The sequence below is a fragment of the Pteropus alecto genome, unplaced genomic scaffold, assembly GCF_000325575.1.
Source record: "Pteropus alecto unplaced genomic scaffold, ASM32557v1 scaffold45, whole genome shotgun sequence".
NCBI classification, from domain to species: Eukaryota; Metazoa; Chordata; class Mammalia; order Chiroptera; family Pteropodidae; genus Pteropus; species Pteropus alecto.
In genome coordinates this window covers 22,858,734-22,880,762 of record NW_006442491.1, presented here as the reverse complement: position 1 = coordinate 22,880,762, position 22,029 = coordinate 22,858,734, and the positions used below count along the sequence as shown (strand labels likewise).

At 41.0% G+C, this 22,029-nt stretch overlaps 1 protein-coding gene across 2 annotated transcripts in view; it reads right to left on the bottom strand.

Moving 5' to 3' along the window:
- Window positions 1–894: 894 nt before the first annotated feature.
- Window positions 895–22,029, bottom strand: part of RPN2 (ribophorin II) — a 51,313-nt gene continuing 30,178 nt past the window's right edge. The window contains exons 10-17 of one of the 2 annotated variants that reach the window (XM_015597123.2): window positions 16,168–16,259; window positions 14,447–14,561; window positions 11,972–12,166; window positions 10,627–10,713; window positions 8,610–8,705; window positions 7,177–7,252; window positions 5,459–5,588; window positions 895–1,241 (exon numbers count right to left, since the gene is read on the bottom strand). In XM_015597123.2, the coding sequence (XP_015452609.1) occupies window positions 1,229–1,241; window positions 5,459–5,588; window positions 7,177–7,252; window positions 8,610–8,705; window positions 10,627–10,713; window positions 11,972–12,166; window positions 14,447–14,561; window positions 16,168–16,259 (804 nt within the window). In that variant the 3' untranslated portion in view covers window positions 895–1,228. The remainder of the gene's footprint in view (window positions 1,242–5,458; window positions 5,589–7,176; window positions 7,253–8,609; window positions 8,706–10,626; window positions 10,714–11,971; window positions 12,167–14,446; window positions 14,562–16,167; window positions 16,260–22,029) is intronic. The other variant, XM_025039752.1, reaches the window with a different exon arrangement.

Genomic DNA, 22,029 nt, shown 5'->3' with positions numbered 1-22,029 from the left:
CCTGTAATTGCCTACATCACCCTTCCGCCTACAGAACACCATTCAGAAGTAGTGCAAATTCCAGAATCTCCTTCCCCTTTTCCCCAATCAAAATCCCAATTTCGTCACAGTAGTGAATTCCAGCTAAATTAGAAAGCAACCTAAACAAAATAATTTCTACTCCAATCCCAAACTGTTAGGATTACTCACATTTCAGAAGTTATCTAAATGTATTTGTTTCAATTAATAGAATTATAGGCAATAAGTCAAAGTACATAACTTTGGGCCAGTGAGGAAAGACGCCAAGCACTGGGCCAAGCGCTTCAGATGCTCGGAACTCCTTCAGTCAGATAAGGTAGGTACTGTTGTTATCTCTTTTACAGAAGAAAAAAAAGGCTTAGGGAAGTTAAGCCACTCGCCCAAAGTCCCTCACCCTGGTAAATGCTAAGAGCACGTTTGCCTGACACTGAAGTCTATACATTTAACCACACTATTCAATATTACTCTTCTAAGCGATGCTATATAATCTCCATGTAACGGTGGTCCTGGGCACGACTTCAAGAGGTCATTCTCGAGATGTGTATGATCCTCTGTGAGCCCAAGGTAACTCATGTGGTCAGCCTTCTTTTAAGACAATCCTTTCCCTTCCCCACTGCATGCTGAGACAAAACTTTCAAGGCAAAAGCAGAGCTTTCAGATACCAATGGTGTTGCTATGCAGACAGTTGGTACCCTCTGCTGGGGAAGAAAAAGAGATACTGGCTTTTCCAAGCAATTCTCAGTTAAGAGGTGAGAGGGACCGAAGGGAAAGGGCCCGAAGAAACACTTGGCCGTTGTGTCAACAATACTTCCCAACTAAGTCCCATGTATATGCCCCCGGGTCCCATCAGTCCAAGAATAAACACTCAATCAGGCCTTTATTCCCGTTATTCTCTTTATTCCAAAAACAAATTCATTACAGATTTCAACTTTTCAAATGCAACATGTGGGTAAGTTAGGAATATTTACAGCATCTTGCTATGGCACATGCCAAAGAAACAGAGTATCTGGGTTCACAGGTATCTGCTCTGTGTTGGGGCAATAGAAAAACAAGCAAAAGTATAACCACAATTTTGACTGTTTTTCTTTTTAAATAAAGGTTTTTTTTGTTTTGTTTTGTTTTTTTCCATTCCTCTTTTCAAACTGTGAATTGTTCTTGACTCTTCTTGACATTCATTTCAGGTTTCATAATTTCCTTCCTTCTTCTGGAACTAATGTGCTGTTCTGGAAGGAAAAGGGGACAAATACAAACTTACTGAAGGTTTCAATTCACTGTTAAAGTTCCTAACTGGTGACAACAGAGAGACCAAGGTACTCTCCCACTATAAGATCCCATTAGTAAGGGAATAATCATTTTTTTCTCTTAATTCTATTTATTTATGCCCCATCTTATTTCAGAAAATATAAGACAGCTAGTTCAAACTAAAGCTAATGACAACTTAAATAAAAATAATGAAACAAACATGATAGCAAAGGAAGAAAGTAGTATGTGAAAATTTAAGGAGATGGGGTAATTCCAGGCACACCTCTCACAGTGCAAGGCCAAAAAGACAGTGTAAATTTCAACTAGAAGAACAGAGAGGATGGTTTAAAGAGTGGTCATTTTCAGTTTCCCAGACTCCAGATCTGCCAATCAACACATGTAGCTTGAAAGACAACATTTTGACCACTCAATACAGAAACCTGCACCATCTTCTCGCCATGCGGTCATGTTCTACCACTAGTCAGAATTGGTGTCTAAACCTAAGAAAGAACGACTCAAAAATGGGACTCAGCTCATAGAGAAATTTTAAGAGGGGATAAAAACACTCTTCATTCCTTCTTTCCCCAAAGCTGGCTTTTGCTAGACTCCAAGAAGTAATGGGGAAACACAGGAATGGAAATGACAATCTAGACAGACACTGTGCACCCAAGAGGGTGAGAGCCAGTGATTCAGGCGGCTCTGGCAAGCAGAGGCAGGGTGCTGACACACACGTCGTCCTTAGCAGGCAGCTATCTCCCGTGGTGAGGGCTGGTGTGATGGAGCAATCTTCCAGAATGGCGGGCTCCCAACCAATTAATCAACAGTTCCAGGAGGCACGCACAGGCACAGAACTAATGCTGAGGGCTGAAATGAGTGCCCCGGATTCCCTGCCAACATCCAGAGGTTCCTGGGTACTTTAAAATGTGTGTGTTCCCAACTGTTCACAAGGGGGAGGACAGCATGAGCATGAAAGAAGAACAGCTGGAAGGGTAGTGGCCCACAAGCCTCTATCTTGGCTAAGAAGTTACGCCTGATCAAATCAATGCCTGTCCTCAGATCGAAAGTACTTAGCTATCAGACTTCCCTTTAAAATACAAGGTCCCAACCTCAGGAAGTCCCAAACAGCCAAATGATCAAGTGACTTTCTTATCTTTCAAGTAGTAGGCTGGGGATAGACTATCTAAAAATCAAGAAAAACAAAAGCAATCCAGAGTTACTTTAAAGAATTAAAGAGTTCAATATGTAGCAGAAAGGACTACTTCTGAAAGCAAATCTCAGACAGAGCATGCACAATTGAGGACAAAACCAAATGGGAACGGCCAGGAAATGAGGGTGGGGAGAAGAGACTGACGAAAAATGGCCACGGGGGCACTTTTTGGAGTGTGGAAATAGTCTGTAACTCGATTGAGGTGGTGTTTACATGAGTGTATAAGTTTGTCAAGATTCACAGAATTGTACACAAAAAAAGGGTGAATTATACTATATATAAATTAAACCTGAAAACAAAACAAAAAAATTGTAGTTTCTTTCTGTGTTGAGGAGTAGACATTCCAGCTTATACTCACACATCAGTGAAAAGGCTCTACCTTCTATGCTTTTGCTGATTTTTCCTATTTTCAGAGGATTAAAAATTAGATAGCTTTGTTGCTCTGGCAGGGAAAGCCATTTCCATAGCAAGGGACAGGAAGGAACATGATTAGAAAATTCAAATAGCTCCTTCCTCTTTGTTGGTCTAGTACAAGGATCAGCAAACTGTGACCCATGAGCTAAATCCAGCACGCCACCTGCTTTTGTAAATAAAGTTTTATCGGAACATAGCCATTCTCAATTGTTTACATAGTCCATGGCGGCTTCCACATGATAGTGGCAGAGTTGAGTAATTTTAACAGAGACCATATAGCCCATGAAGGCTAAAATACTATCTTGCTCTTTCCAGGAAACTTTTGCTGATCCCTGGTCTAGAGGAGCTGATCAATGAAGCATCAGACACTCTCTCCCTCCCTCCCTTCACCTTACTTCCACTTCCATCTTCATCCTAGGGCTAATACCTGAATGGAGAATGGGTGATACTTCACATGACATTTTAGTCACACAGGGAGCAAGCAGCCCTGAACCATATCCTGAGCTCTAGGAACCTGGGTTCTGATGCTGGCTTTGATCTGTGGTGTAAGTCTCACCAAACCACACTGTCTGGCCCAACCAGAGATTAGTGTTACAAAAAGGCCTAGAGTGACAAGGTGTGCCAGGATTTGCCATGGGTCCATCGTGCAATGAATTTAATGTTCTGAATGGGATTCTCTTTTAAAAAGTCTAAGGTTAAATCTGTCTTATCCTTAACTCCACTCTCCTGTAAACACAGACGGGCTCTTGTCTACAAAGTACCCATGGGACTTAAGGGAGGATGGAGTCCTACAGTCAAAGCCAGGTCAAGGTTACTCTATTGCAAAGTTACCCCATCGGCTGGGCTAACTCAGGGGTCTTTGGCTTTTGTCCTGATGCAGTCACAACCTAGTCCAGGAAGTGGGAAAATAGACTCAGAATTCAGCTTTGGCTTAGGGAGGAGTGGGGAGGGACAAGCGGGCTGCAAACTAGATAAATAACTGACATGCATGAGGTGGGCAAGATGGGAAAGGGCCCTGTTTCTGGGACGAGTTCGCCCTTCATCTTTACCGTAATGTCCTATATTTTGCCAATCTACTGCTCTGCTCTGCAGCGATCCTGCCAAAGGAAAGAGGGGTTGAGAATCAAGAAAGGACAGTGAGAAGAGAAATAAGCTGAGGAAAGAAATGGCAAACACACTCGACCAGAGCTTCCATTAGGGTCACTGATTTTCCCAGTGGCAGAGTTCATTCTAGGACTCACAAAGACAGCAACACTGAGTGGGCTTCAACTTTCTATGTAAGATGTGGGGGGAATGAGAATCATGGTCTCTCTCCCCAGAAGATGTACACTATTTTAGGATTCCCGATTAGGAACTCCTGCAAGCAGGATCTAAATCAATGGTTTCCACCCCTCATCTTCCCTTGATTTTGTTGGTCTTATGTGGCCAACTTTCAGAAAAGAGAGAACTCAGCAGAGCACAGCCTTCTGGCTCCCTGGGGCCTAGACTGGCCACTGCAGGGAAACAGGGCTCTGCTTAGAAAAAATAGTGAAGTCCCTGGCTGTTTCTCGGATGCAATGCATAGCTGCCAAGTTAAGGCTGCTGGAGGGGCAGGAAAATGAACCAGCTGCCACTGCTGGTGCTAAGGAAAGCTCTGGTAGAATCTGGATTACTACAGGGAAGTCCAGTAGCATGTTGGGACCAGGCCTCCACAGTGAGACACTCAGAAAGTTCACAATGGAGACTCGGGAACATCTCTGACATGTTCCTCTCCCACCCACTAGTGAATAGTCTCTGAGAAAGCCTCTCTCTGATCTGACCAACTTAATCGGCAGCCATGTTTGCGGGTACACTACTGAGTTACATTCTTCCAGCAAAAGTCCTGGAGAGGAGAAAGCAAGGCACGTCTGAAAATGCTAACTTCCAAAGGTGAAAGCAATTTTGACCTTTTCTTATTGACCTTTACATGGCTGAAATCACCTAACTTCTAATAAATCAATGGGAAATGCCTATGTGACATTTAAATTTACCTCTAATCCAGGTTTGAAAGTCAAACTGCCATTATGTCGAGATCTGACCATTGTGTGAACCTAAGACTGTCTGGTTCTTGGGGATGTGGTGTGGGCCACTGAGTACTGCTCCCCACTGGGGGCCCCTGTAAAACCTCTGGTAGTTTCTGGAGCATGGACCCTGTGCTTAGGAGGAAGAGCTCTGGGAGCTTGCTGGGAGTTATGGGCACTAACTCCCTGGGGTGGGAGGAGGGTCGATCAGAATTCTCCGTGGCGGCAGAGAACATTTTTTACAGCCAGCATATCAACAACAATCTTCTGCCACATGTTCCACTCTATTTTAATCTTCATAAAGCAATTATTTTCTTCTCTTGTTCTAATGTGTTGGGGCATAAATAGCTACGGCTTTAATACATTTAAAGCTGACCACTAATGTCCTTTTACGACTTAAAAGACTTCTGTATCGGGCTGAATTAACATGTCACACTTGCCACTAAGAATATGAATCATTTTGCCACTTATCGTTGTTCAGAGCTGACAAAAATATTTCTAATCCCATTCTAAGACTGTGGCCCAGCCCCAGCCTTACCTTTTGATTGCCTGCTGGGCCAGCATCCTATTGCCAGCCAGAAACGTCACACTGCCCAAGATGGCCAGGTACTTTAGGGTCTGGAACATGTTGAGCTGAGTCCAGTAGACATACATGAGTCCCAGCATAGCTACGAGAACAGGTGTCATGATAGCCAATTAAATAAAATAATGACAATGTGCCGAGGCAGAGGACAGAAGCAGTAACTTTTGGATCCTAAAAAGGTCTGTATTTCTAGACCAGCTTGTTTTATTCCTTTTATTGGATATCAGAAAATAGGTAGCTCAATATACTTGCCTCTCAGCCTTGGCCACCAAGAAATCCAGAGGTAAAAACCAGACCTCAGCTACTTTATCTATCTTGTTCCATGTTCTGGTTCACATCTATTTTCTTCAATGTAGGTTTTGTTTTTGTTTTTCTCAAACATTATTGTCATGTTATATTTGAAACTCGTTTTATTTTTCAAATTCTGAATGAAAGCAGGCAGGATTAAATAAATGAATAATTTCCTTTTTATCAAAAAAAATTTAAGGATAACCTGCCACTGCGACTAGGAGGGAAGCGAGGAGGACTGGGCAGGAAGGTTTAATGAAAAGGACCCAGGCCTGGGCATTGAGAGCCTGGGGTTCTGATCTCCAATCAGGGAGAGTGCTTCTGGAAAGGCTCTGCTCTTCCAGCCATTTAATGTCGCTGAGACTAAATTCTCTCACCTGTCAAACACGGATCATAATTCCTGTCCCGGTCACCCCCATTAGGGTTGTGATGAGAATCAAATGAGAGAATGTGCACAAAAAGCACTCTGGCAAGAAAAGTCATGGCTTTAAACAAATTTATATTCAGGTTTTGTTCCCAGCCTGAACCAGGAGGGCTATCACTCAAATCCAGTAACTGGGCTGGAGAGAAAGGTCATCCTGTCAATTTTGCCCAGAAGGATAATGGATGAACTACAGCAGGGGGTTCTTAACCACTTTCGAGGTCATAGACTACTGTGAGAATCTGATCAAAGTTATGGACTCTTTTTTTCCAGAAAAATACAGATACGCTTTCGCCTAGAATTTCAAGGGATTCATCTACGGATCCCTACGGAAGCCGCACGCTATGGGCACAAGATCGTGACTCCTAAAAGCGTCAAAGAAATTAGAAACAAATGTTGAAGTCTCAGTGAAATGCGAGGCGCTACCAATCCAATAGTGCTGAAAGTCCCCGAAATGCTTAGCTGATTTGTGAATTTACTGTCTCGTTATGTTTAGGTCTTAAGTTCTCAAGAGAACCATGCAGAACACTGTGTCTGACTGTGGAAAGAAGTGTTTTCTATTAGTGTCCAGACACAGCCGCCAGCAAATGTGACGATCAATACGGTGGAGAAAGATAACCTTTGGAAAATGCATTAATGCTCTTCACCCAGGAAGATGGCTCAATGTAAAGATACGATAAGTGAGTAATCTCTGGAAATGAACAGGGCTATTAAATGAGGGCAAATGGCCTGCCAACAGCAGCCCAGTACAATGAAACACAATATAATGACAGCTGTTCTAAGTTGATGGCCCAAACAGGTTTATCATCATATTAACTGTCCTAAAAGGCCAGGAGGAAGAGGGAAATGTTACACTATTAAGTCATTATAGTTAATAGGTTGTGGGTCTACTTAACAGGGCTTTTGCAGTGAGTGGCTAAATGTCAGAGGAGGTTAAATGGAATTAGTGGCCTGGGGCGCTTACCAGCATGTCCCAGGTGAAAGATAACTGTGCTAGGAGCAAAAGTGAAGTTGGAGACATTGGCACCAATCCGGATCCACTAAACGATGGAGAGAAATAAATTAAAAAGACATTAGAACTTGAAAGGGAGGCAACACAAGGCAGGTCAATGCTAATCCAATGACTAGCCCTAAGGGCTTAAAAGTTCATACGTACTTGAAGGACAGGGAATTTTTCCAAGTGACAACTACCCTATTTAAGTCCTCAGGAAAAATTGTTCCCTTTTTTCTTTAGAAAGGCATTCCAATACCTGCTCTCAAATGTGCTGGGTAATTCAAACCTGAACATCATTTTTAATGACAGCAAAATTTTCTTTTTTAAAACAGGTGAACACATGAAACTGAAAGGTCAGAAACTGCATTTATGATGAAGTAACTGGCACCCCTGCTAGTTTCTCTAAGTATTGGTTAGATAAACCCGCTGGCAGCTGGTAGGATGAGTGTTCTTGCTGTGGGTTCCGTGCCTACTGAAATTCTGATCACTCAAATATGACAACAGGTCCCCATACCCTAAGGTCTCATTTCTGAAAGCTTGTGGCATGCCTTTCAGATTTAGAGTGACCAATAATTCTTTTATTAAAATCAATGAATTAGAAACACAGGCAACTTTCCAAAAGTAAGATCTAATGATTTTCCACACAGTTCTCAAAATTCTCTAAAGTTTGAGGATATGTATCTGTTTATAATTTTTAAAGAGACTAAAATTGGCAAAAGAAATTAAAATAGTACTTTAAAGTAGAAAAGGTAAAAATTTCCTTCTTCTATTCTCCTTAGAAAGTGTTCTCCTTACAGGTGACCAACACTAAAAGAGGCCTTTTTAAGGTTTTTACACAAAGATGATCCTACTAAACAAACTATCCTACCCCGTGCCTTCTTCACTCAACAAGACATCTTGGCAATCTTGTCATATCAGCACATAAATCTATCCATTTTTTAAATAAGCTGCATATTATTCCTTTGTATGGATGTACCATAATTTATTTAACACTTGCTTTTAAGAGGACTTTAAGTTGTTTATAGTTTTATGCTTTAAAGAGTGCTGAAATGCACAGCCTCTGTACTCTCTTTTTATACAGCTATCAGCATTGGGCCTTGTTTGTTTCACACCTGACCTTTCTGAACATTCCAACAGAGTATCCCATCCATACACTTTTATGATTTTTAATGACTATTAGGTACTCTCTCATGCCTCTTGTTAACGGAGTGGTTTATTTGGCTGCTCTCCCATCGCGGGGAATTCTAGTTATCCTAAAATTTTTTGACCATCGGTTCAGGTCACAACTGCTGGACCCCTTCGGAGCTGTGCTGAGGCCAGGGCACAAAGCCTTCTTTGCAACGGCTACATCTGCTGAGTCTGGCGCCAGACACATGCTGCCCATGCTAATTACAGCTACTCACCAGAGCAAAGAGCAGGAGCAAAGGCGAGAGGATCAGGGCAGTGAATGTATTGGACACCACTGTGGGGGGCCTCTTCTCAGGCTCACGGAACAGGTGCTGTCAAAAGAAGTCACGCCAAGAATATTTAAGAATGTGCCCTGAAGCAGGGGCTGCCATGTATATCTGAGACCAAAACGCCAATGACAGTCAAGAAGAAGAAATGTCTCCTAGAGGTTAAAATGCCCTGGCAATGAGTGGCCACTTGGCCTTTTGCCTCTTCTCAACGCTGGCTTCTGATCTCAGAGTTCTCTTTCCAAAGACACTACACTAGTCTCAGCTCACTAGTTAGCCAATCCTCTTTTTCCTGGAGAATGCAACCCATCAAGTGGCATTTGCCTAGTATCAAAGAGGGTGCCTAGGTATACAAACAGCTTAAGTGATACATCTGAGGCAGGCCTCTCATCATGTTTCTGGGTTCCTAGGTTGGCACTATCACATGTTGCTGCCCCACTTAAGTTAGCTAACTGGTGTTAACTATGCCCTCTTTTAAAATTTAACAGAGCTTCAACATAGGTAGTTCCAACCACAACTCACCTCTCCTGCCTCCAGAAAGAAAAAGAGCCCTAAATAAACTTTCTCTTACTCACTCTGCCTGATTTCCAGAATTAAACCAGAAAGCTGGGAAGCAGTCTGCTGATATTTCTTTGTTCAGCGGAACAGTTCTACATGAAGATCTCTGGGAAGCTCATCCACACAGTGTCACCTAGCAGGAGCAGTGATGGACAGTATTTGGGCCCAAACTGATATATATTGGCTGTGTGACCAGGGGCAAGTTGCTTTACTAATTCTGCCTCAGTTTCTAACTGGAAAATTGGGATGGGAAGGCGATGACCATCCTAAAAGACTTGTGAGGATATTTAGAGGACCAAATGAAACAGGGCACTTGACTATGCTTTGTAAGCTGTAACACATGCAAATTTAACTTCTAGATTTTCTTCCAATGTATAAACTTGCGGCTGTCTCTCCTGCTTGTCAATGTCTACCAACCCAGTTCCATGATGAGGCAGCCCCACTTGAGACTCCTGTTCCCAAATTTTCGCCTCAGCTCCTCTTCTGCTGCCACAGCCATTAAACGGATTTCTAACATTGTCTGTGGCAACTGCTGCCACCTACTCTACCCTAAAAATCAATCAACACCCTTCATCATCATGGCTATAGCCGCTACTGTGTAACTGCGTTTTACATTCTTAAACAAGGCTATCAGAAGGAGTTATAAAAAGAATCTTACTGCTCTACTCTTTGGGCCCTTGTCCTTTTTTTAAACAGAGAAATGAGAGTAAATAGTCTGCTAGGAACACTTCAATATTAATTCATACATAGGATTCCATGTTACAACAGTATGATCATTTCTCATGAATGCAAAATAGTCCACTGAGTGGATATACCTCAGTTTTCTTAACCAGTGCTCAAACTGCTTTACAATTATGTTTATTTTGTGGCGTGCTTTAGAAACTTTTCAAAGCCTTTCTTTCCTTATCCATGGTCTATTTTGAGCCTCACACAGTCCTGTGGGCTACGCCAGGCAGCGGTTGCTAATATTTGCATGCAAAGATGGTTAATCCCAGGGAAGAAGAAGGACTTGTCACAGGGAGGAAAGCCCTGTCTTCCACCTGCTGACCCCATCAGCCCTGATTTATGCAGGAACAGAGAGGAAGAAAGCCAAACCCAGCTTTGCTGGAGCTGTCAAGCAGTGATCTCAGGGCTGCATGTTTAGGAAAAACAGACTCAGATTCTGAGATTGTCTCCAAATATCAGCTTTCTGGGAGCTGGTCACTGGGCTCTTTGAGGATGTTCTTTATGATGGGACTGATATTCGCTCTGCTGAATTCACAGGGTGGTGAGGACCACACTATAAAACATCATATAAACAAGTTAAAGAAGGAACCAGAGCCACCATCCAGGGGTCTGCTGCCCTCTCTCATTGTGCCCATTTCACATTTCTCCTCTGTGGTTAGTGGATAAGCCCCTTGAAATATACCTGAATTTCCTGTTTCGGGGTGAAAAGATTCTTAGACAAGACAGTCGATGGAACATCTTCTTCAGGGAACTTGATGACCACATCAGCCTAAAAAAACAAAGACAGTCTTTAAAGGCACAGGGGCAGAGAAGGGGGTGAGACTCATCAGCAGGACAGTGCCCCCTAACTCACACCCAGGACCATACTGAAAAAAGCTCCAAGCAGTCCAATCACTTATGATCCATTAGTTGACAAATTGAGGCAGTAAAAATTTCAAGAACAAAATAAGTTATTTGTTGAAAATGCTTTTCAGAGCAAGAGTTCCAATTTTCTACTGGTCTGGTGAGCCCCACAGAGCTGCTTAATACAAAAATCTCAGCTGGTACTCAGGCTGTTACAGCTGCAATCAGAAAATGTTCGGTGTCCCTGGGAAGTGTGATTTAGTCAACAGAAAAAAAAAGAAATGAAAATGTGCTCTCATACAAAAAGCAGCCCAAAGTGCAGGAGAAGAAAAGGAGCTTTGAATACAACACAAGAAACACAGCTGCCCCTTTGTCTTGCCAAGGGAGCCAACCACCATTCAAGGCCTGCAATTTGGCCCCTGCTACCTTTCCAGCCTCACCACCTACTGCTCCTGACCAGATTCAGGTGCTCCAGTAAAATGGACCCACTCACATCACACTGAAAGCACCTCAAGCTTTTCTGTAGGCTGTTCCCCAGTGATCATCCCACAGCCCCAGATAGTATTCTGAGAAACACTTGCAATTCTTCAACCCTTAGCTCAAATGCCATGTCTCTTAAGAAGTTTTCTCTCATCACATCCATCAAAAGTGAGATATGTAGGTGAAAAGCACAAACTATAACATGCAATGCAAATGTTGGTTATTAGTTTATTAGCATTTTGCATATCCTACAATTCACTGTCCCACATCATCCTGAACTGTTATTGGAGTTCAAATCTTACCCCAGCCCCAGCCCCATATCATATCTCAAAGGCCAGGGCCGTTATCTCTTACATCTATGTAAACCCCCCACCCCCGCTACAGTGCTTTGGTGTAATATGAAAACCTTCTTCCAGTATAACTTTTTGGCAATCTGCTAGAACCCACAAGGGCAAATGTATACTTCATTCATTCACTCACTCACTGTTTATTAAGCGCCTACTATGTGCTGGGCTATGTGCATGCCCCTAAGACTATTAATGGCAACACCACACAGTCCCTCGCCTCACAATGCAAATTTATTGCCCTGTGAACGGCACAGACAAGGCTAGGGTAAAGAGAGAGCCCATGCCCCTGCAAAGTAGTCTATGTCTGACTGTGGCACTGCCACTCTTGCCTGGGTCAAGGTACATTTAGGCACATACCATATTCCAAAGGATTGGGTTCTTCAAAGTGGCATCTCCGATGATCAAGTAAAGAGTATAGGTGCCGGACGCAGAGTCAAATTCAATCTTTCTCTCGGAAGTATCCAGTTCAAACTTGTACACATTCTTGCTGTCTGGCTCAGCAACAAACACCACTTCCTGGCCAGTCTTCTGGTTATGGAGCCGAACAAATGTCTGGATGGACCAATAATACAACCTTTCATCTGATAATTTCAAAACTCCCTCTGACCCAATATCAAATCAATGAGACAGCAGACAGGGAGCTCTGGGATATGCCAGACCTGCCCGAGGGAGTGGAAGGAGTGGCCATTCCACCCTGGCTCCCAGCTCAGAGAGCTGAGATAACTTTTTACTAGTATAAGAAATTTAACCTAGGGATCTAGCTAATTCTCAACTACTTGGAGACTGAACACCCAGTTTGTGGATGATTTAAGCTCTTTGCTGTTGCTGCAATTTCTTCTTCCTGTCAGCCTTTTGGCCACTTTGCTGCCCAATTAAGTTCTTCACCAGAGGGTGAAAAGAAGGGAAATGAGGTGGAACTGTAAGAGGCCCATTTTCAATTTCCTAGTGCCTCCAGCTAAAGATTTAGTAGAGGAGGCTTGGGGATTGATAGCAAAGCAGAGTTCTAGTCAAGCAGAGCAGCCTAGTGTCTCCAAGAGAGTCCAGGCTATGAAGGCAGTTTTGGTTCCACTATTTATTAGCTGAGAAGGTTGCTTAACCTCCTTGTGCCTTTTTTGATCTTTAAGATAAAAAGATTAACTTCTACACGTAGTGTACCTGTGTGAAGATTCTCAGTAGCATAAGCAAAACATTTAGCACAGAATCTGGTATATACTAGCTTGTCAACAAACAGCAGCTGATATTATTATCAATATAATGGCACCAGTTTAATCACCTTGCCTTCCCAATGGCATAAAAAAATAACATTTCTGCACATTAGAACTACAGCAAAACTTAACATCCACTTGGAGCTTTTCTTTTGTGTTTCAAAATAAAGAATTCAACAAGGCAAGCAGATTGGTTCCATATTACAGATCATAAGGCACATGGATTAAATGAGTTACATGGTCACACAGCTAGCTTTGGATCCACAGAAAAAATGCAAATCTCATTTGTTACTCTACACCTGGGCAACAAAGAACAACCATGAAAGTATTTAGGGAAAGTGGCCCAGAGTCGAGAAGCATCTCGACTACAGCAGACTTGGCCAAGAATGGGTTTTAAGAGCCTGGATGCCTGATCTTCCTCCTGTCACAGCCAAGCGCAGGCGGCAGCCTTGTTCATCTGCAAAATGCCGTCTCTACCTGGGAGGTCTCTAAGCCATGGTTTCCAAAACAGAATCCTGGATGAGACAAGTACTCAGTTAAAGTTACATTTCCTCACTAACTCTCCTGCCCCAATCCCGATCTCACCAATTTAGTCTTCTAATTTCTCTTTGTATTCTTTCTTCCTTTGTGCTGTTTGGTCGGCAAATGGCATCCTGGGAAGGAGCAGGGAAATGCCAAGAGGCTGAAGGTTGGTTAGCCATGGCCCTGACCAAGTGCACTGACCAAGCTCTCTGGAGCCCAGGGGTGGAGAGAAAAGAGTAATAGAGAAGTGCTAGGAGGGTGGCCCTGGGGGAAGCTGCTCTAGGGTCTAGGCACAAGCGCAACATCAGCAGCTACAAGAAACAGAGCAAAAGGTTTCCAAACAAATTCACTGACCTCAGTGGTCTGTTCTTGGCATGCACACAAGTCTGCTGGCTCTCGCTAAAGTATCACTACAAACACCTAAACCAAGACCAGCAGGTCCTACATTCTTTCCTGTCTTTCAGCATTCAAAGTATTTATGTGAATTTTCCTTTATAATACAACTGTGGATGGGGCAGGGCTGAGAGCAGTTACTCTCAATCAAAGGAGATGAGAGAGGTGGAGAAGGAGGTGCCTAAGAGGATAAAGGGCCATATCGGATACTGGTTTGAAAATCTTTCAAATAATAATTATTACACTATACATGGAAAACAAAAATGAAGCCTACTGCTTTCATAATACAAAGTAGGCACAAGTTAAAAAGGGCTATTCTTCTGATTCCCACAAATAGAAAATATGCTTTGGCCAGAAGAAAAACGTACTTTGGGCTCACTGCCTATGTTTTCCTTTTTTCAAAATTATTTTAATATATTTTTTTCGGTCAGATGGGAAAAAGCCTCAATTAAGTATTAATCTGCTTTAAATATATCTTCTCAATAGCAGCTAATCTTTTTTTAAGAGAGTATATTGCAGGATTAGGGTTACAACCAGTAACCCTGAGAGGGGGCAGAGTCACGTGGGAGAACCTGAGGAAACATACGGGATCTCAGTGACGATCTGGAAGCAGGAATTCGGAAATTTCTGTAGTCAATGTTATGCACGCATCAACAACTCTAATGTACATTAATGTTTAAGGTCAAAAGAACCGTCTGGGCTTTTTCCTGACCTGGTGAGGGGTGAGTTCAGCACCGGTGTTCACATCTACCAGCTGGAAGAACAAAGCAAAGTTCTGGTGGCTGTCTGCAATGAATGTGCCCTTGGCCTTGGCTGGGTAGGTCACTCTGAAAGAGACATTTATACAGTAAATCTTCAGACAGGATCTGTACATATCTAGGAACAGAGTAAAGAATACAAACTTCACTTCATTGCCTAATCCTCCCTCTCCCATTGTAACACTTTTCTGTTGTGGACAGACAGAAATGGAGAACTATCTGTGGCCTGAGGGCAAATTGGACTGATAAAGCCAGGACCCGAGAAACGTCAGAATAAACTTTATCAGGGTCTGGGGAAAACGTTATGCGCAGATACTCCAGGCTTTCACTTCAAGGACCTAAGGATGTCGACTCAACCAAGTCAGGTGCCAGTGAGGTTCACATGTCCCCCTACAAACACTCAGGACTGGAGAGCTGGACTGGCGAAACCACAAGGAGAAATAAACACAGGGTCAACATCAGCAGCATATGTGAGCAGGGCTGGGAGAAGAGTGGGTAGGAAAGACGGGTACTTAGGATTTTTTCTTTTTTTAATGGTGTATTTTTTCCTGAACATTGTTTCAGTTTTCGTTTCTGTCTGAAACTGTGTTTTAAAAAGTAATTTTCACAATAGGCAGACTAGATGAGAGAACTGCTCTGTTCACAGTTATTTCTGAGAATTTTAGGTTAAGATAGCCAAGGGATAGAATAAGCTGAATGGTAATAGAGCTCATATCTGACTCTATTTTATACTTAGGCTTTATATTTACTTATGAGTAATACCAGCTCATCTATATAGAACATTAAACTTTGCAAAGCACTCTCACAGACATTACTCCAGTGCATTCTCAACAGTGCTCTCATCTCCAAAGTCACTCTGAAAATATCTAAGCCAGAGGCAGGAGATCCAGACCTTTCACAACACTTAAAGAGTGAATGCTTCACTTATAGGCGCTGGCTAACATCCCCTATCTTTGAAATGGCCTTGAGGGTTTACTTACTTTCTTTGGCATCTATAGCCACCCAAGCTGAGTAAAGTTGTGGTATGCCTATACTCAGAGGTACAGATGGGCCCCCCAAAATAAGAATCTGGGAGTGGGCTGACAAATGCGCTTCAACTCTGATCAATTGCTAATGGTTACTTAGAAGGCTGTGTTAAAGATTCTGAGTTCGGCAGAATCTTTTGCTGTGACTGATCAGTGATGCCTTCCATGGATTTGAGAAAGGGAACTGTAACCTTCAGTTCTAAGGACCTATGAAACTTCCAACTTTTCTCAGACCGACTGTGGGCCAAAGTAAATTGCCACGAGGCCACTAAAAGTCCTTATCTTCAGGATTGTGAAGATAAGGTTACACCAGAATATAAATTAATACACTGCTTCTTTTATTGAGAAAGTTTTGTTAAAAGAAAAAAAAATCGTCATCTGAACTAAATATAATGTGCTTGGTGACATAGCTGACTGACTCGGACTTACCTCATTGTGGACTGGTAATACACAGTTGCTAAGGGACTGACCACTGGTATAGATAACCCCAAATCTGCTTGATGACAAACAGCATCCCTGGTACTGTGCCAGTGCAACTCTAGTCTCTTTAATTTGGAGTGCAGACTGGATCACTGCTGACACAGAAATGACATTTGGAGGGGCTCAGCTCAAGGCTGGGCTACCCCATGACCAGGAGGTATCCTACCTACCGGGTGGTTTTGGGTGCAATGCTCTGATCCTTATCCACAGTGGAGAGATCGACATTTGTGATGCCGACTTCAGTGGAGATCTTGACTCTGAGCTAGAGTAAAATACAGAAGAAAATCACCAAGTCAAGTGGTGGAGATGCCAGGAATTAACATGCATATCCAAATTTTCCTCTTAAAGATAAGTAAAGGCATGAAAAAATCCTAAGACAGGAGTCTTCAATGATTTTAGTAAAACTGATCCAGCTGGGTAGTATTTCTACCTCTCCCTTCCTGAGGACTAAAAGTAACTCCTTGATTCTTGCCCTTTCTTCCCTTCTTTGGCTTTGGTTGGATGGTACATATTTTAAAAGATAAAAGAACAAAAAAAAGATCTTTTCATATGTCCTTTAAAACAAAGGGAAAAATCTGTAAGCAGTAACCTCCAAATAATTTACATCAACAAGTACTAAATTCTAATGATGGCTAATGTTTATTGACTGCTTACTATGTGAAAGATACCAGCTTTATAAAGATTATTTCATTTAATCCCCACAATAATTCTGTAAGCTAGTGCTATTTCACATGAGGAAACTATAGCCATGTGACTTGCTTTGGCCAACAAAATGTGAATAGATGTGAAGAATGTCACTTCCAAGTGGAAGCTTTAAGAGTCACTGTGATTCTCTTTTCCTTTGATAGGGACATAGACAATGTATAGAGAGAGGCTTGCTCCTTCAGCCTCGGTCCTGGAGTAAGGACAACATGAAAGAGAGCTTCCAGTTGACACACTAGAGATACCCAACATGGGCAAAAAAGAAACTCTTGTTGTTTTAAGCTGCCGAGGTTTGGAGTCTATTATAGGCACAAACCAGTCCAATCTTGACTCTCACGTCTGAATTCTATACATTCCTTATAAACATTTTCACTCAAAGAGGAGCTAGTCAATGCCAGTAAACAAATTTTTTAAAATTAGGTTAAGATAAGTGTAAAATTCCAAAGAAAACATGATGAAAGTCTACTTTTGGGAAATTTTTTATTTAAAATCTAGGTTTGAATGCGCAAATTATGCAAACCCAAAGCACTTTTTATGTGCAAACATCTGTGAAATCTCCAAATATTTGATAAGCTTGAAAATAATACTTAAAGAAATCTTTGCCAAATCTACTAGTTTATAGACTAAATCAGGATCAAACAATAGAGAGAGTTGAGCAAAAAACTGAAAAATAACCAGCATTATTCTAAAATGCACTATCAAGGTGTGACAGCCTCAAATCAAGGGCAAATAAGAAAAATTAAAAGAGGATAAAGATAGCTATCAAATAATTCCGTTTAACACCTTCTGCCTCCATAATAACTATTTTGTGACAACAGCCTCAATTATCAGGTTGAATAGGGGTGTTCTGTTTATCTTAAGGAAAAAAAAAAAAACTTGAATGTAACAGATTACCAGAAGCTGTAAGGATTTTATTATCTCCTACTTTTGAATACACGGCCACCTATTGGCAAAATTATATTTAGTATCATCGCTTGACACTGAGTCTAGGCAATTGCATGCATTATGGTGGTGGGGGAGGGGGATAGTCAGCCTTCAAGTTGAATAACCCCCTAAAGAGAGACCTGGGAGCCTCTAGTTTGGCTCTTTGGGCTCCCTCCTGAGGTAAACAGCTTCATAACGCATACAGGGCTCAGAACCAAGAAGCAAGCTTTGCTACATAAAGCTCAATGCTGAGAGGCACACCATTTCCATATGAAGAAAAACTGGAGTGGAAGGTTCAAGCAAAGAAGTAGCCAACAAGCTCTGATGAGGTTACTGACTTTTAGCAAGACACCCCACTGAGGCCATTTTCCATACATCCCCACTAGAGCATCTGGAGCACCCAGGTGCAGGGGATATAAAGAGATGGCAAGATGTACTTTCTGTCCTAAAAGGAAGCATATCTGTGAAGCTGAATTATGAGAGGCCAGGCTGCTGCTTTAATGGAGGGATGTACAAAGTGCTACAAAAGCACTGGAGGACGGAGTGTGACCCAAGTCAGCCAAGGGTACCCTTGGTTGGGGAGTGGGAAATTGTAGCAGGAAGGCTTAGGCAGTCCTCCAGTTTGGGAAGAGGTAGTTTAGCAATACTCCATGATATAAAATAAATCTGTCTTCATAGTTAATTCTTCTGCGATCTTCATAGTTAATTCTTCTGCAATTCTCCTCCAAATCTTCCAGTTTGGGAAGAGGTAGTTTAGCAATACTCCACAATATAAAATAGATCTGTCTTCATAGTTAATTCTTCTGCAATCTTCATCAACATTAACCTGATTTCTCTTTTCACTTCTATGATTCATTCTCTTAAAGACTCACTCATTTAATTTGCAAATGTGATCTGGAAATCATTGCCTCACCTAAGTGTCCATAAATAGGAGACCAGTTATATAAATAATGGTACATGTACAGTATGAATTACTATGGAACAATTAAAAAAAACAAGGTAAGTGTCTACGGATAGATACGGAGATATTACCTCCTACTTTTGAAAACAAAGCTGGTAAATGAGTCTAAGCAACTGGGTGAATTATGGGGGGCTGGGGGGGCTGAAGGCCATCGAGTTGAATAGCCCCTCAAGGGGAAAGCTGGGAGCCTCTACTTTGTGACAAAAGCAAAGACAGCAAAGACTACAACTGTTTACAGAATGACCCACTTTGTCTAAATAAGAAAAGCTATGCATAAATTCATTGATATATGTACCCTCTTTTTCTTAAAGTGTATAGTTAATTGTTAATGATGGATTCCCACTGAGGAGAGGGACTGGCTGAAGGACTGAGAGAAGGCTCTTATATTTCATTATATATCTTTTCGTACCTTGAATTTTTCTAACTACACGTGTAGCATATTTTAATCTTACTTTTTTAAAAAGAGGGATTATCTGAGCAATGAGACTGTGTGCCATATACTTTCTTCTTTATAAACATTTTTATATTAAAAAGTACCACTCAATAAGTGTGATTTTTAAAAAATTACTTGTCTTTTCAGTAGATGGATATATACAAACAGATGTTTAAAGACTTGTGTAAGGCTCTTCAATGTATCCTAATTATAGTGATAAGGAAGCCATCAACTTTCGGGTTTTTACTTAAAATCCTGATTATAGACACGCAACAATAACATGGTCACTAAGGCCTGCTCATCAAGATTCAACTGCATGTTTATTCTAAAAACATCGTTAAGAATTCCCAGACAATACAGACACATGGAATGACAAAAGGGCAAACTGCAGTGAACTGAAGTCATTTTAGGTTTGCTCTGAGCCCTAATTTTAAAAGGCTCCCTAAGTTACAGTTTTCTTTATTGCACAGAAACACTATAGGGCCATTCTTAAATAAGGAACAGTTTAAAACAAGTCCTTCTGCTCCTAAAATGTTACTACAAATGAGTCTCTGTAAATATTTAAAAGAGTAGCATTTTCACGCTACTCTTTTAAAGCAAACCGAGAAATAAAAATCATCGTAACTTTTTTCAAAGCTCTGTTGTAAGTTCAGAGTAGGATCCCTGTTGATTAGCTGCTTCTTCCTTTACACTAACACTGCAGGATTCGTTTTTATAATAGGACGAGGCTTGTTTAGCCATTTTAAACACAGCTAAGCCTCATGCTAGTCCTTTCTTTGCCTGTGCTGCATGCCACATACACCTCAAAAAGTGCTTTAACACCAGGAAATGCTGAGATTAACAATCCCCCCGTTTAGCTCATTACTGTCAAAAATGATGGTGCATTAGGGCAATTAATGCTACAGACTTCTAAAACCCATGCTTCCCTTGACAGCAAGTCCAATGTCAATGAGTGCTATTACAGGCCTTCCACACCAAACCACTGTTAATGCACTCTGACCAATGTCAAGCATCTCTCAGGAGAGTAAACAGGAACTGCTGACCCGCTCTGAGGCTCTAAGTGTGACTATTACTAAAATTACAAAGTAAAGTTGTGTAAGTGGCAGAGGTCAGAGCATGCATGCACACAAACACGCACATATAAAGCCCTAATGAAATAAAGAGGAGGAGAGGAGATTTTGTAATGTTTACTCCATCACTGAGAAGAAAAAAGATGGCAATGGCCTCAATGGGGGCTTATTATCATTGCACGAAAAACAGCTATTAAGCCATTTCTACTATTTTGTACTTAGATAATTTTCCCAACAACCACAGAAACACTTGGACAAACACCAGATTTGATGTTAGTACAAAAAGCCAAGCTGTTACAGTAATTAAGACAGCACAGTATTGGTGTACAGATAAAAATATAGATTAATGAAATAGAATTTCAAGTCTAGAAATTAGCCCTTACATTTATGGTCAACTGATTTTTAACAAGGATGCCAAAACAATTAAACAGGGAAAAAACAGTCTTTTCAGCAACTGGTGCTGGGACAACTGGCTATCCACATGTGAAAGCAGGAAGGCAGACCGCTACCTGACACCATATATAAAAATTAACTCAAAACAGATGAGAAACCTCAACGTAAGAGCAAAAACTATAAAATTCTTATAACATAAGAGTAAATCTTCATGACTTTGGATTAGGTAATAGTTACTTTGATATAATACTTAAAGCACAAGCATGGAAAGAAAAATAAAGAAACTGGACTTAAAATCCTTCATGCTTCAAAAGAAAACAAGAAAGGGAAAAGACAACCTACAAACTGTGAGAAAATATTTGCAAATAAGTATCTCCTAAGGGACTTGTACCCAGAATCTATAAAGAACTTTATAACTGAAGAATATGAAAAGAAAAATAATTTAATTAGAAAAGAAAATAAGAGGTATATGTATCAGGAAGAAAGAAAAAAGGAAAAAAAACAAAAACATTTTTAATGGGAAAAGGATCTAAATAGATATTCCCCAAAGAAGATATACAAATGACCAGCAAGCACATGAAAAGCAGTTCATATCATTAGCCATTAGGGGAATGCAAATCAAAGCACAATGAGATACCACTTTATACTCAGGATGGCCAGAATGAGAAAGAAAGGCATTAACACGTGTTGGTAAGGATGTAGAAAAAATGGAACCCTCATACGTTGCTAGTGAGAATGTAAAATGGTGCAGCTACTTTGAAAAACAGTTTGTCAGTTCCTCAGAAAGCTAAACATAGAGTTATCACACAACCCAGCAATTCATAGAGTTATCACACAACTCAGCAATTCCATTCCTAGGCATATACCTAAAAGAACTGAAAACAGGTGTTCAAACAAAAACGTATACATGAATGTTCATAATAGCATTATTTACAATAATGTGAAAATACCCAAATGTCCAACAAATGTCCAACAAATGATGAATGGATAAATAAAATGTGGTATATCCATGCAGTGGAATATAATTTGGCCATAAAAAGGAAGAAAGGGCTGATACTTGCTATAACATAAACCTTAAAAATATTATGCTAAGTAAAAGAGGCCAGACACAAAAGGCTACATATTGTATGATTCCATTCATATGAAATGTCCCAAACAGGCAAACCATGGAGACAAAAAGTAGATTAGCAGTTGCCCAGAATGGGAAGAAGATATATTCCTATAGAATAAGGAATATCTACTAGCAGACTTGGGATTGCTTTCTGTGGTGATTAAAATGTTCTGGAATAAAACAGTGGTGATGGTTGCACAACTCAGTAAATATAGTATGAATGCTGAATTGTATACTTTTAATGGGTAAATATTATGGTATGTAAATTATATCCTCAATATAAGCTATTTAAAAAAAGCTGCTCTACTTTGTGTTGGGTAAAAGGCTTACCCCAGATGATCAATTACCATAGTTATAAGGGAATGTAAGAAAACATCTTTAGCTCACTCTATCCTTTTCTTCTTCTAAGTGGTCTGAGATGGAAACTAAGCACTGAAA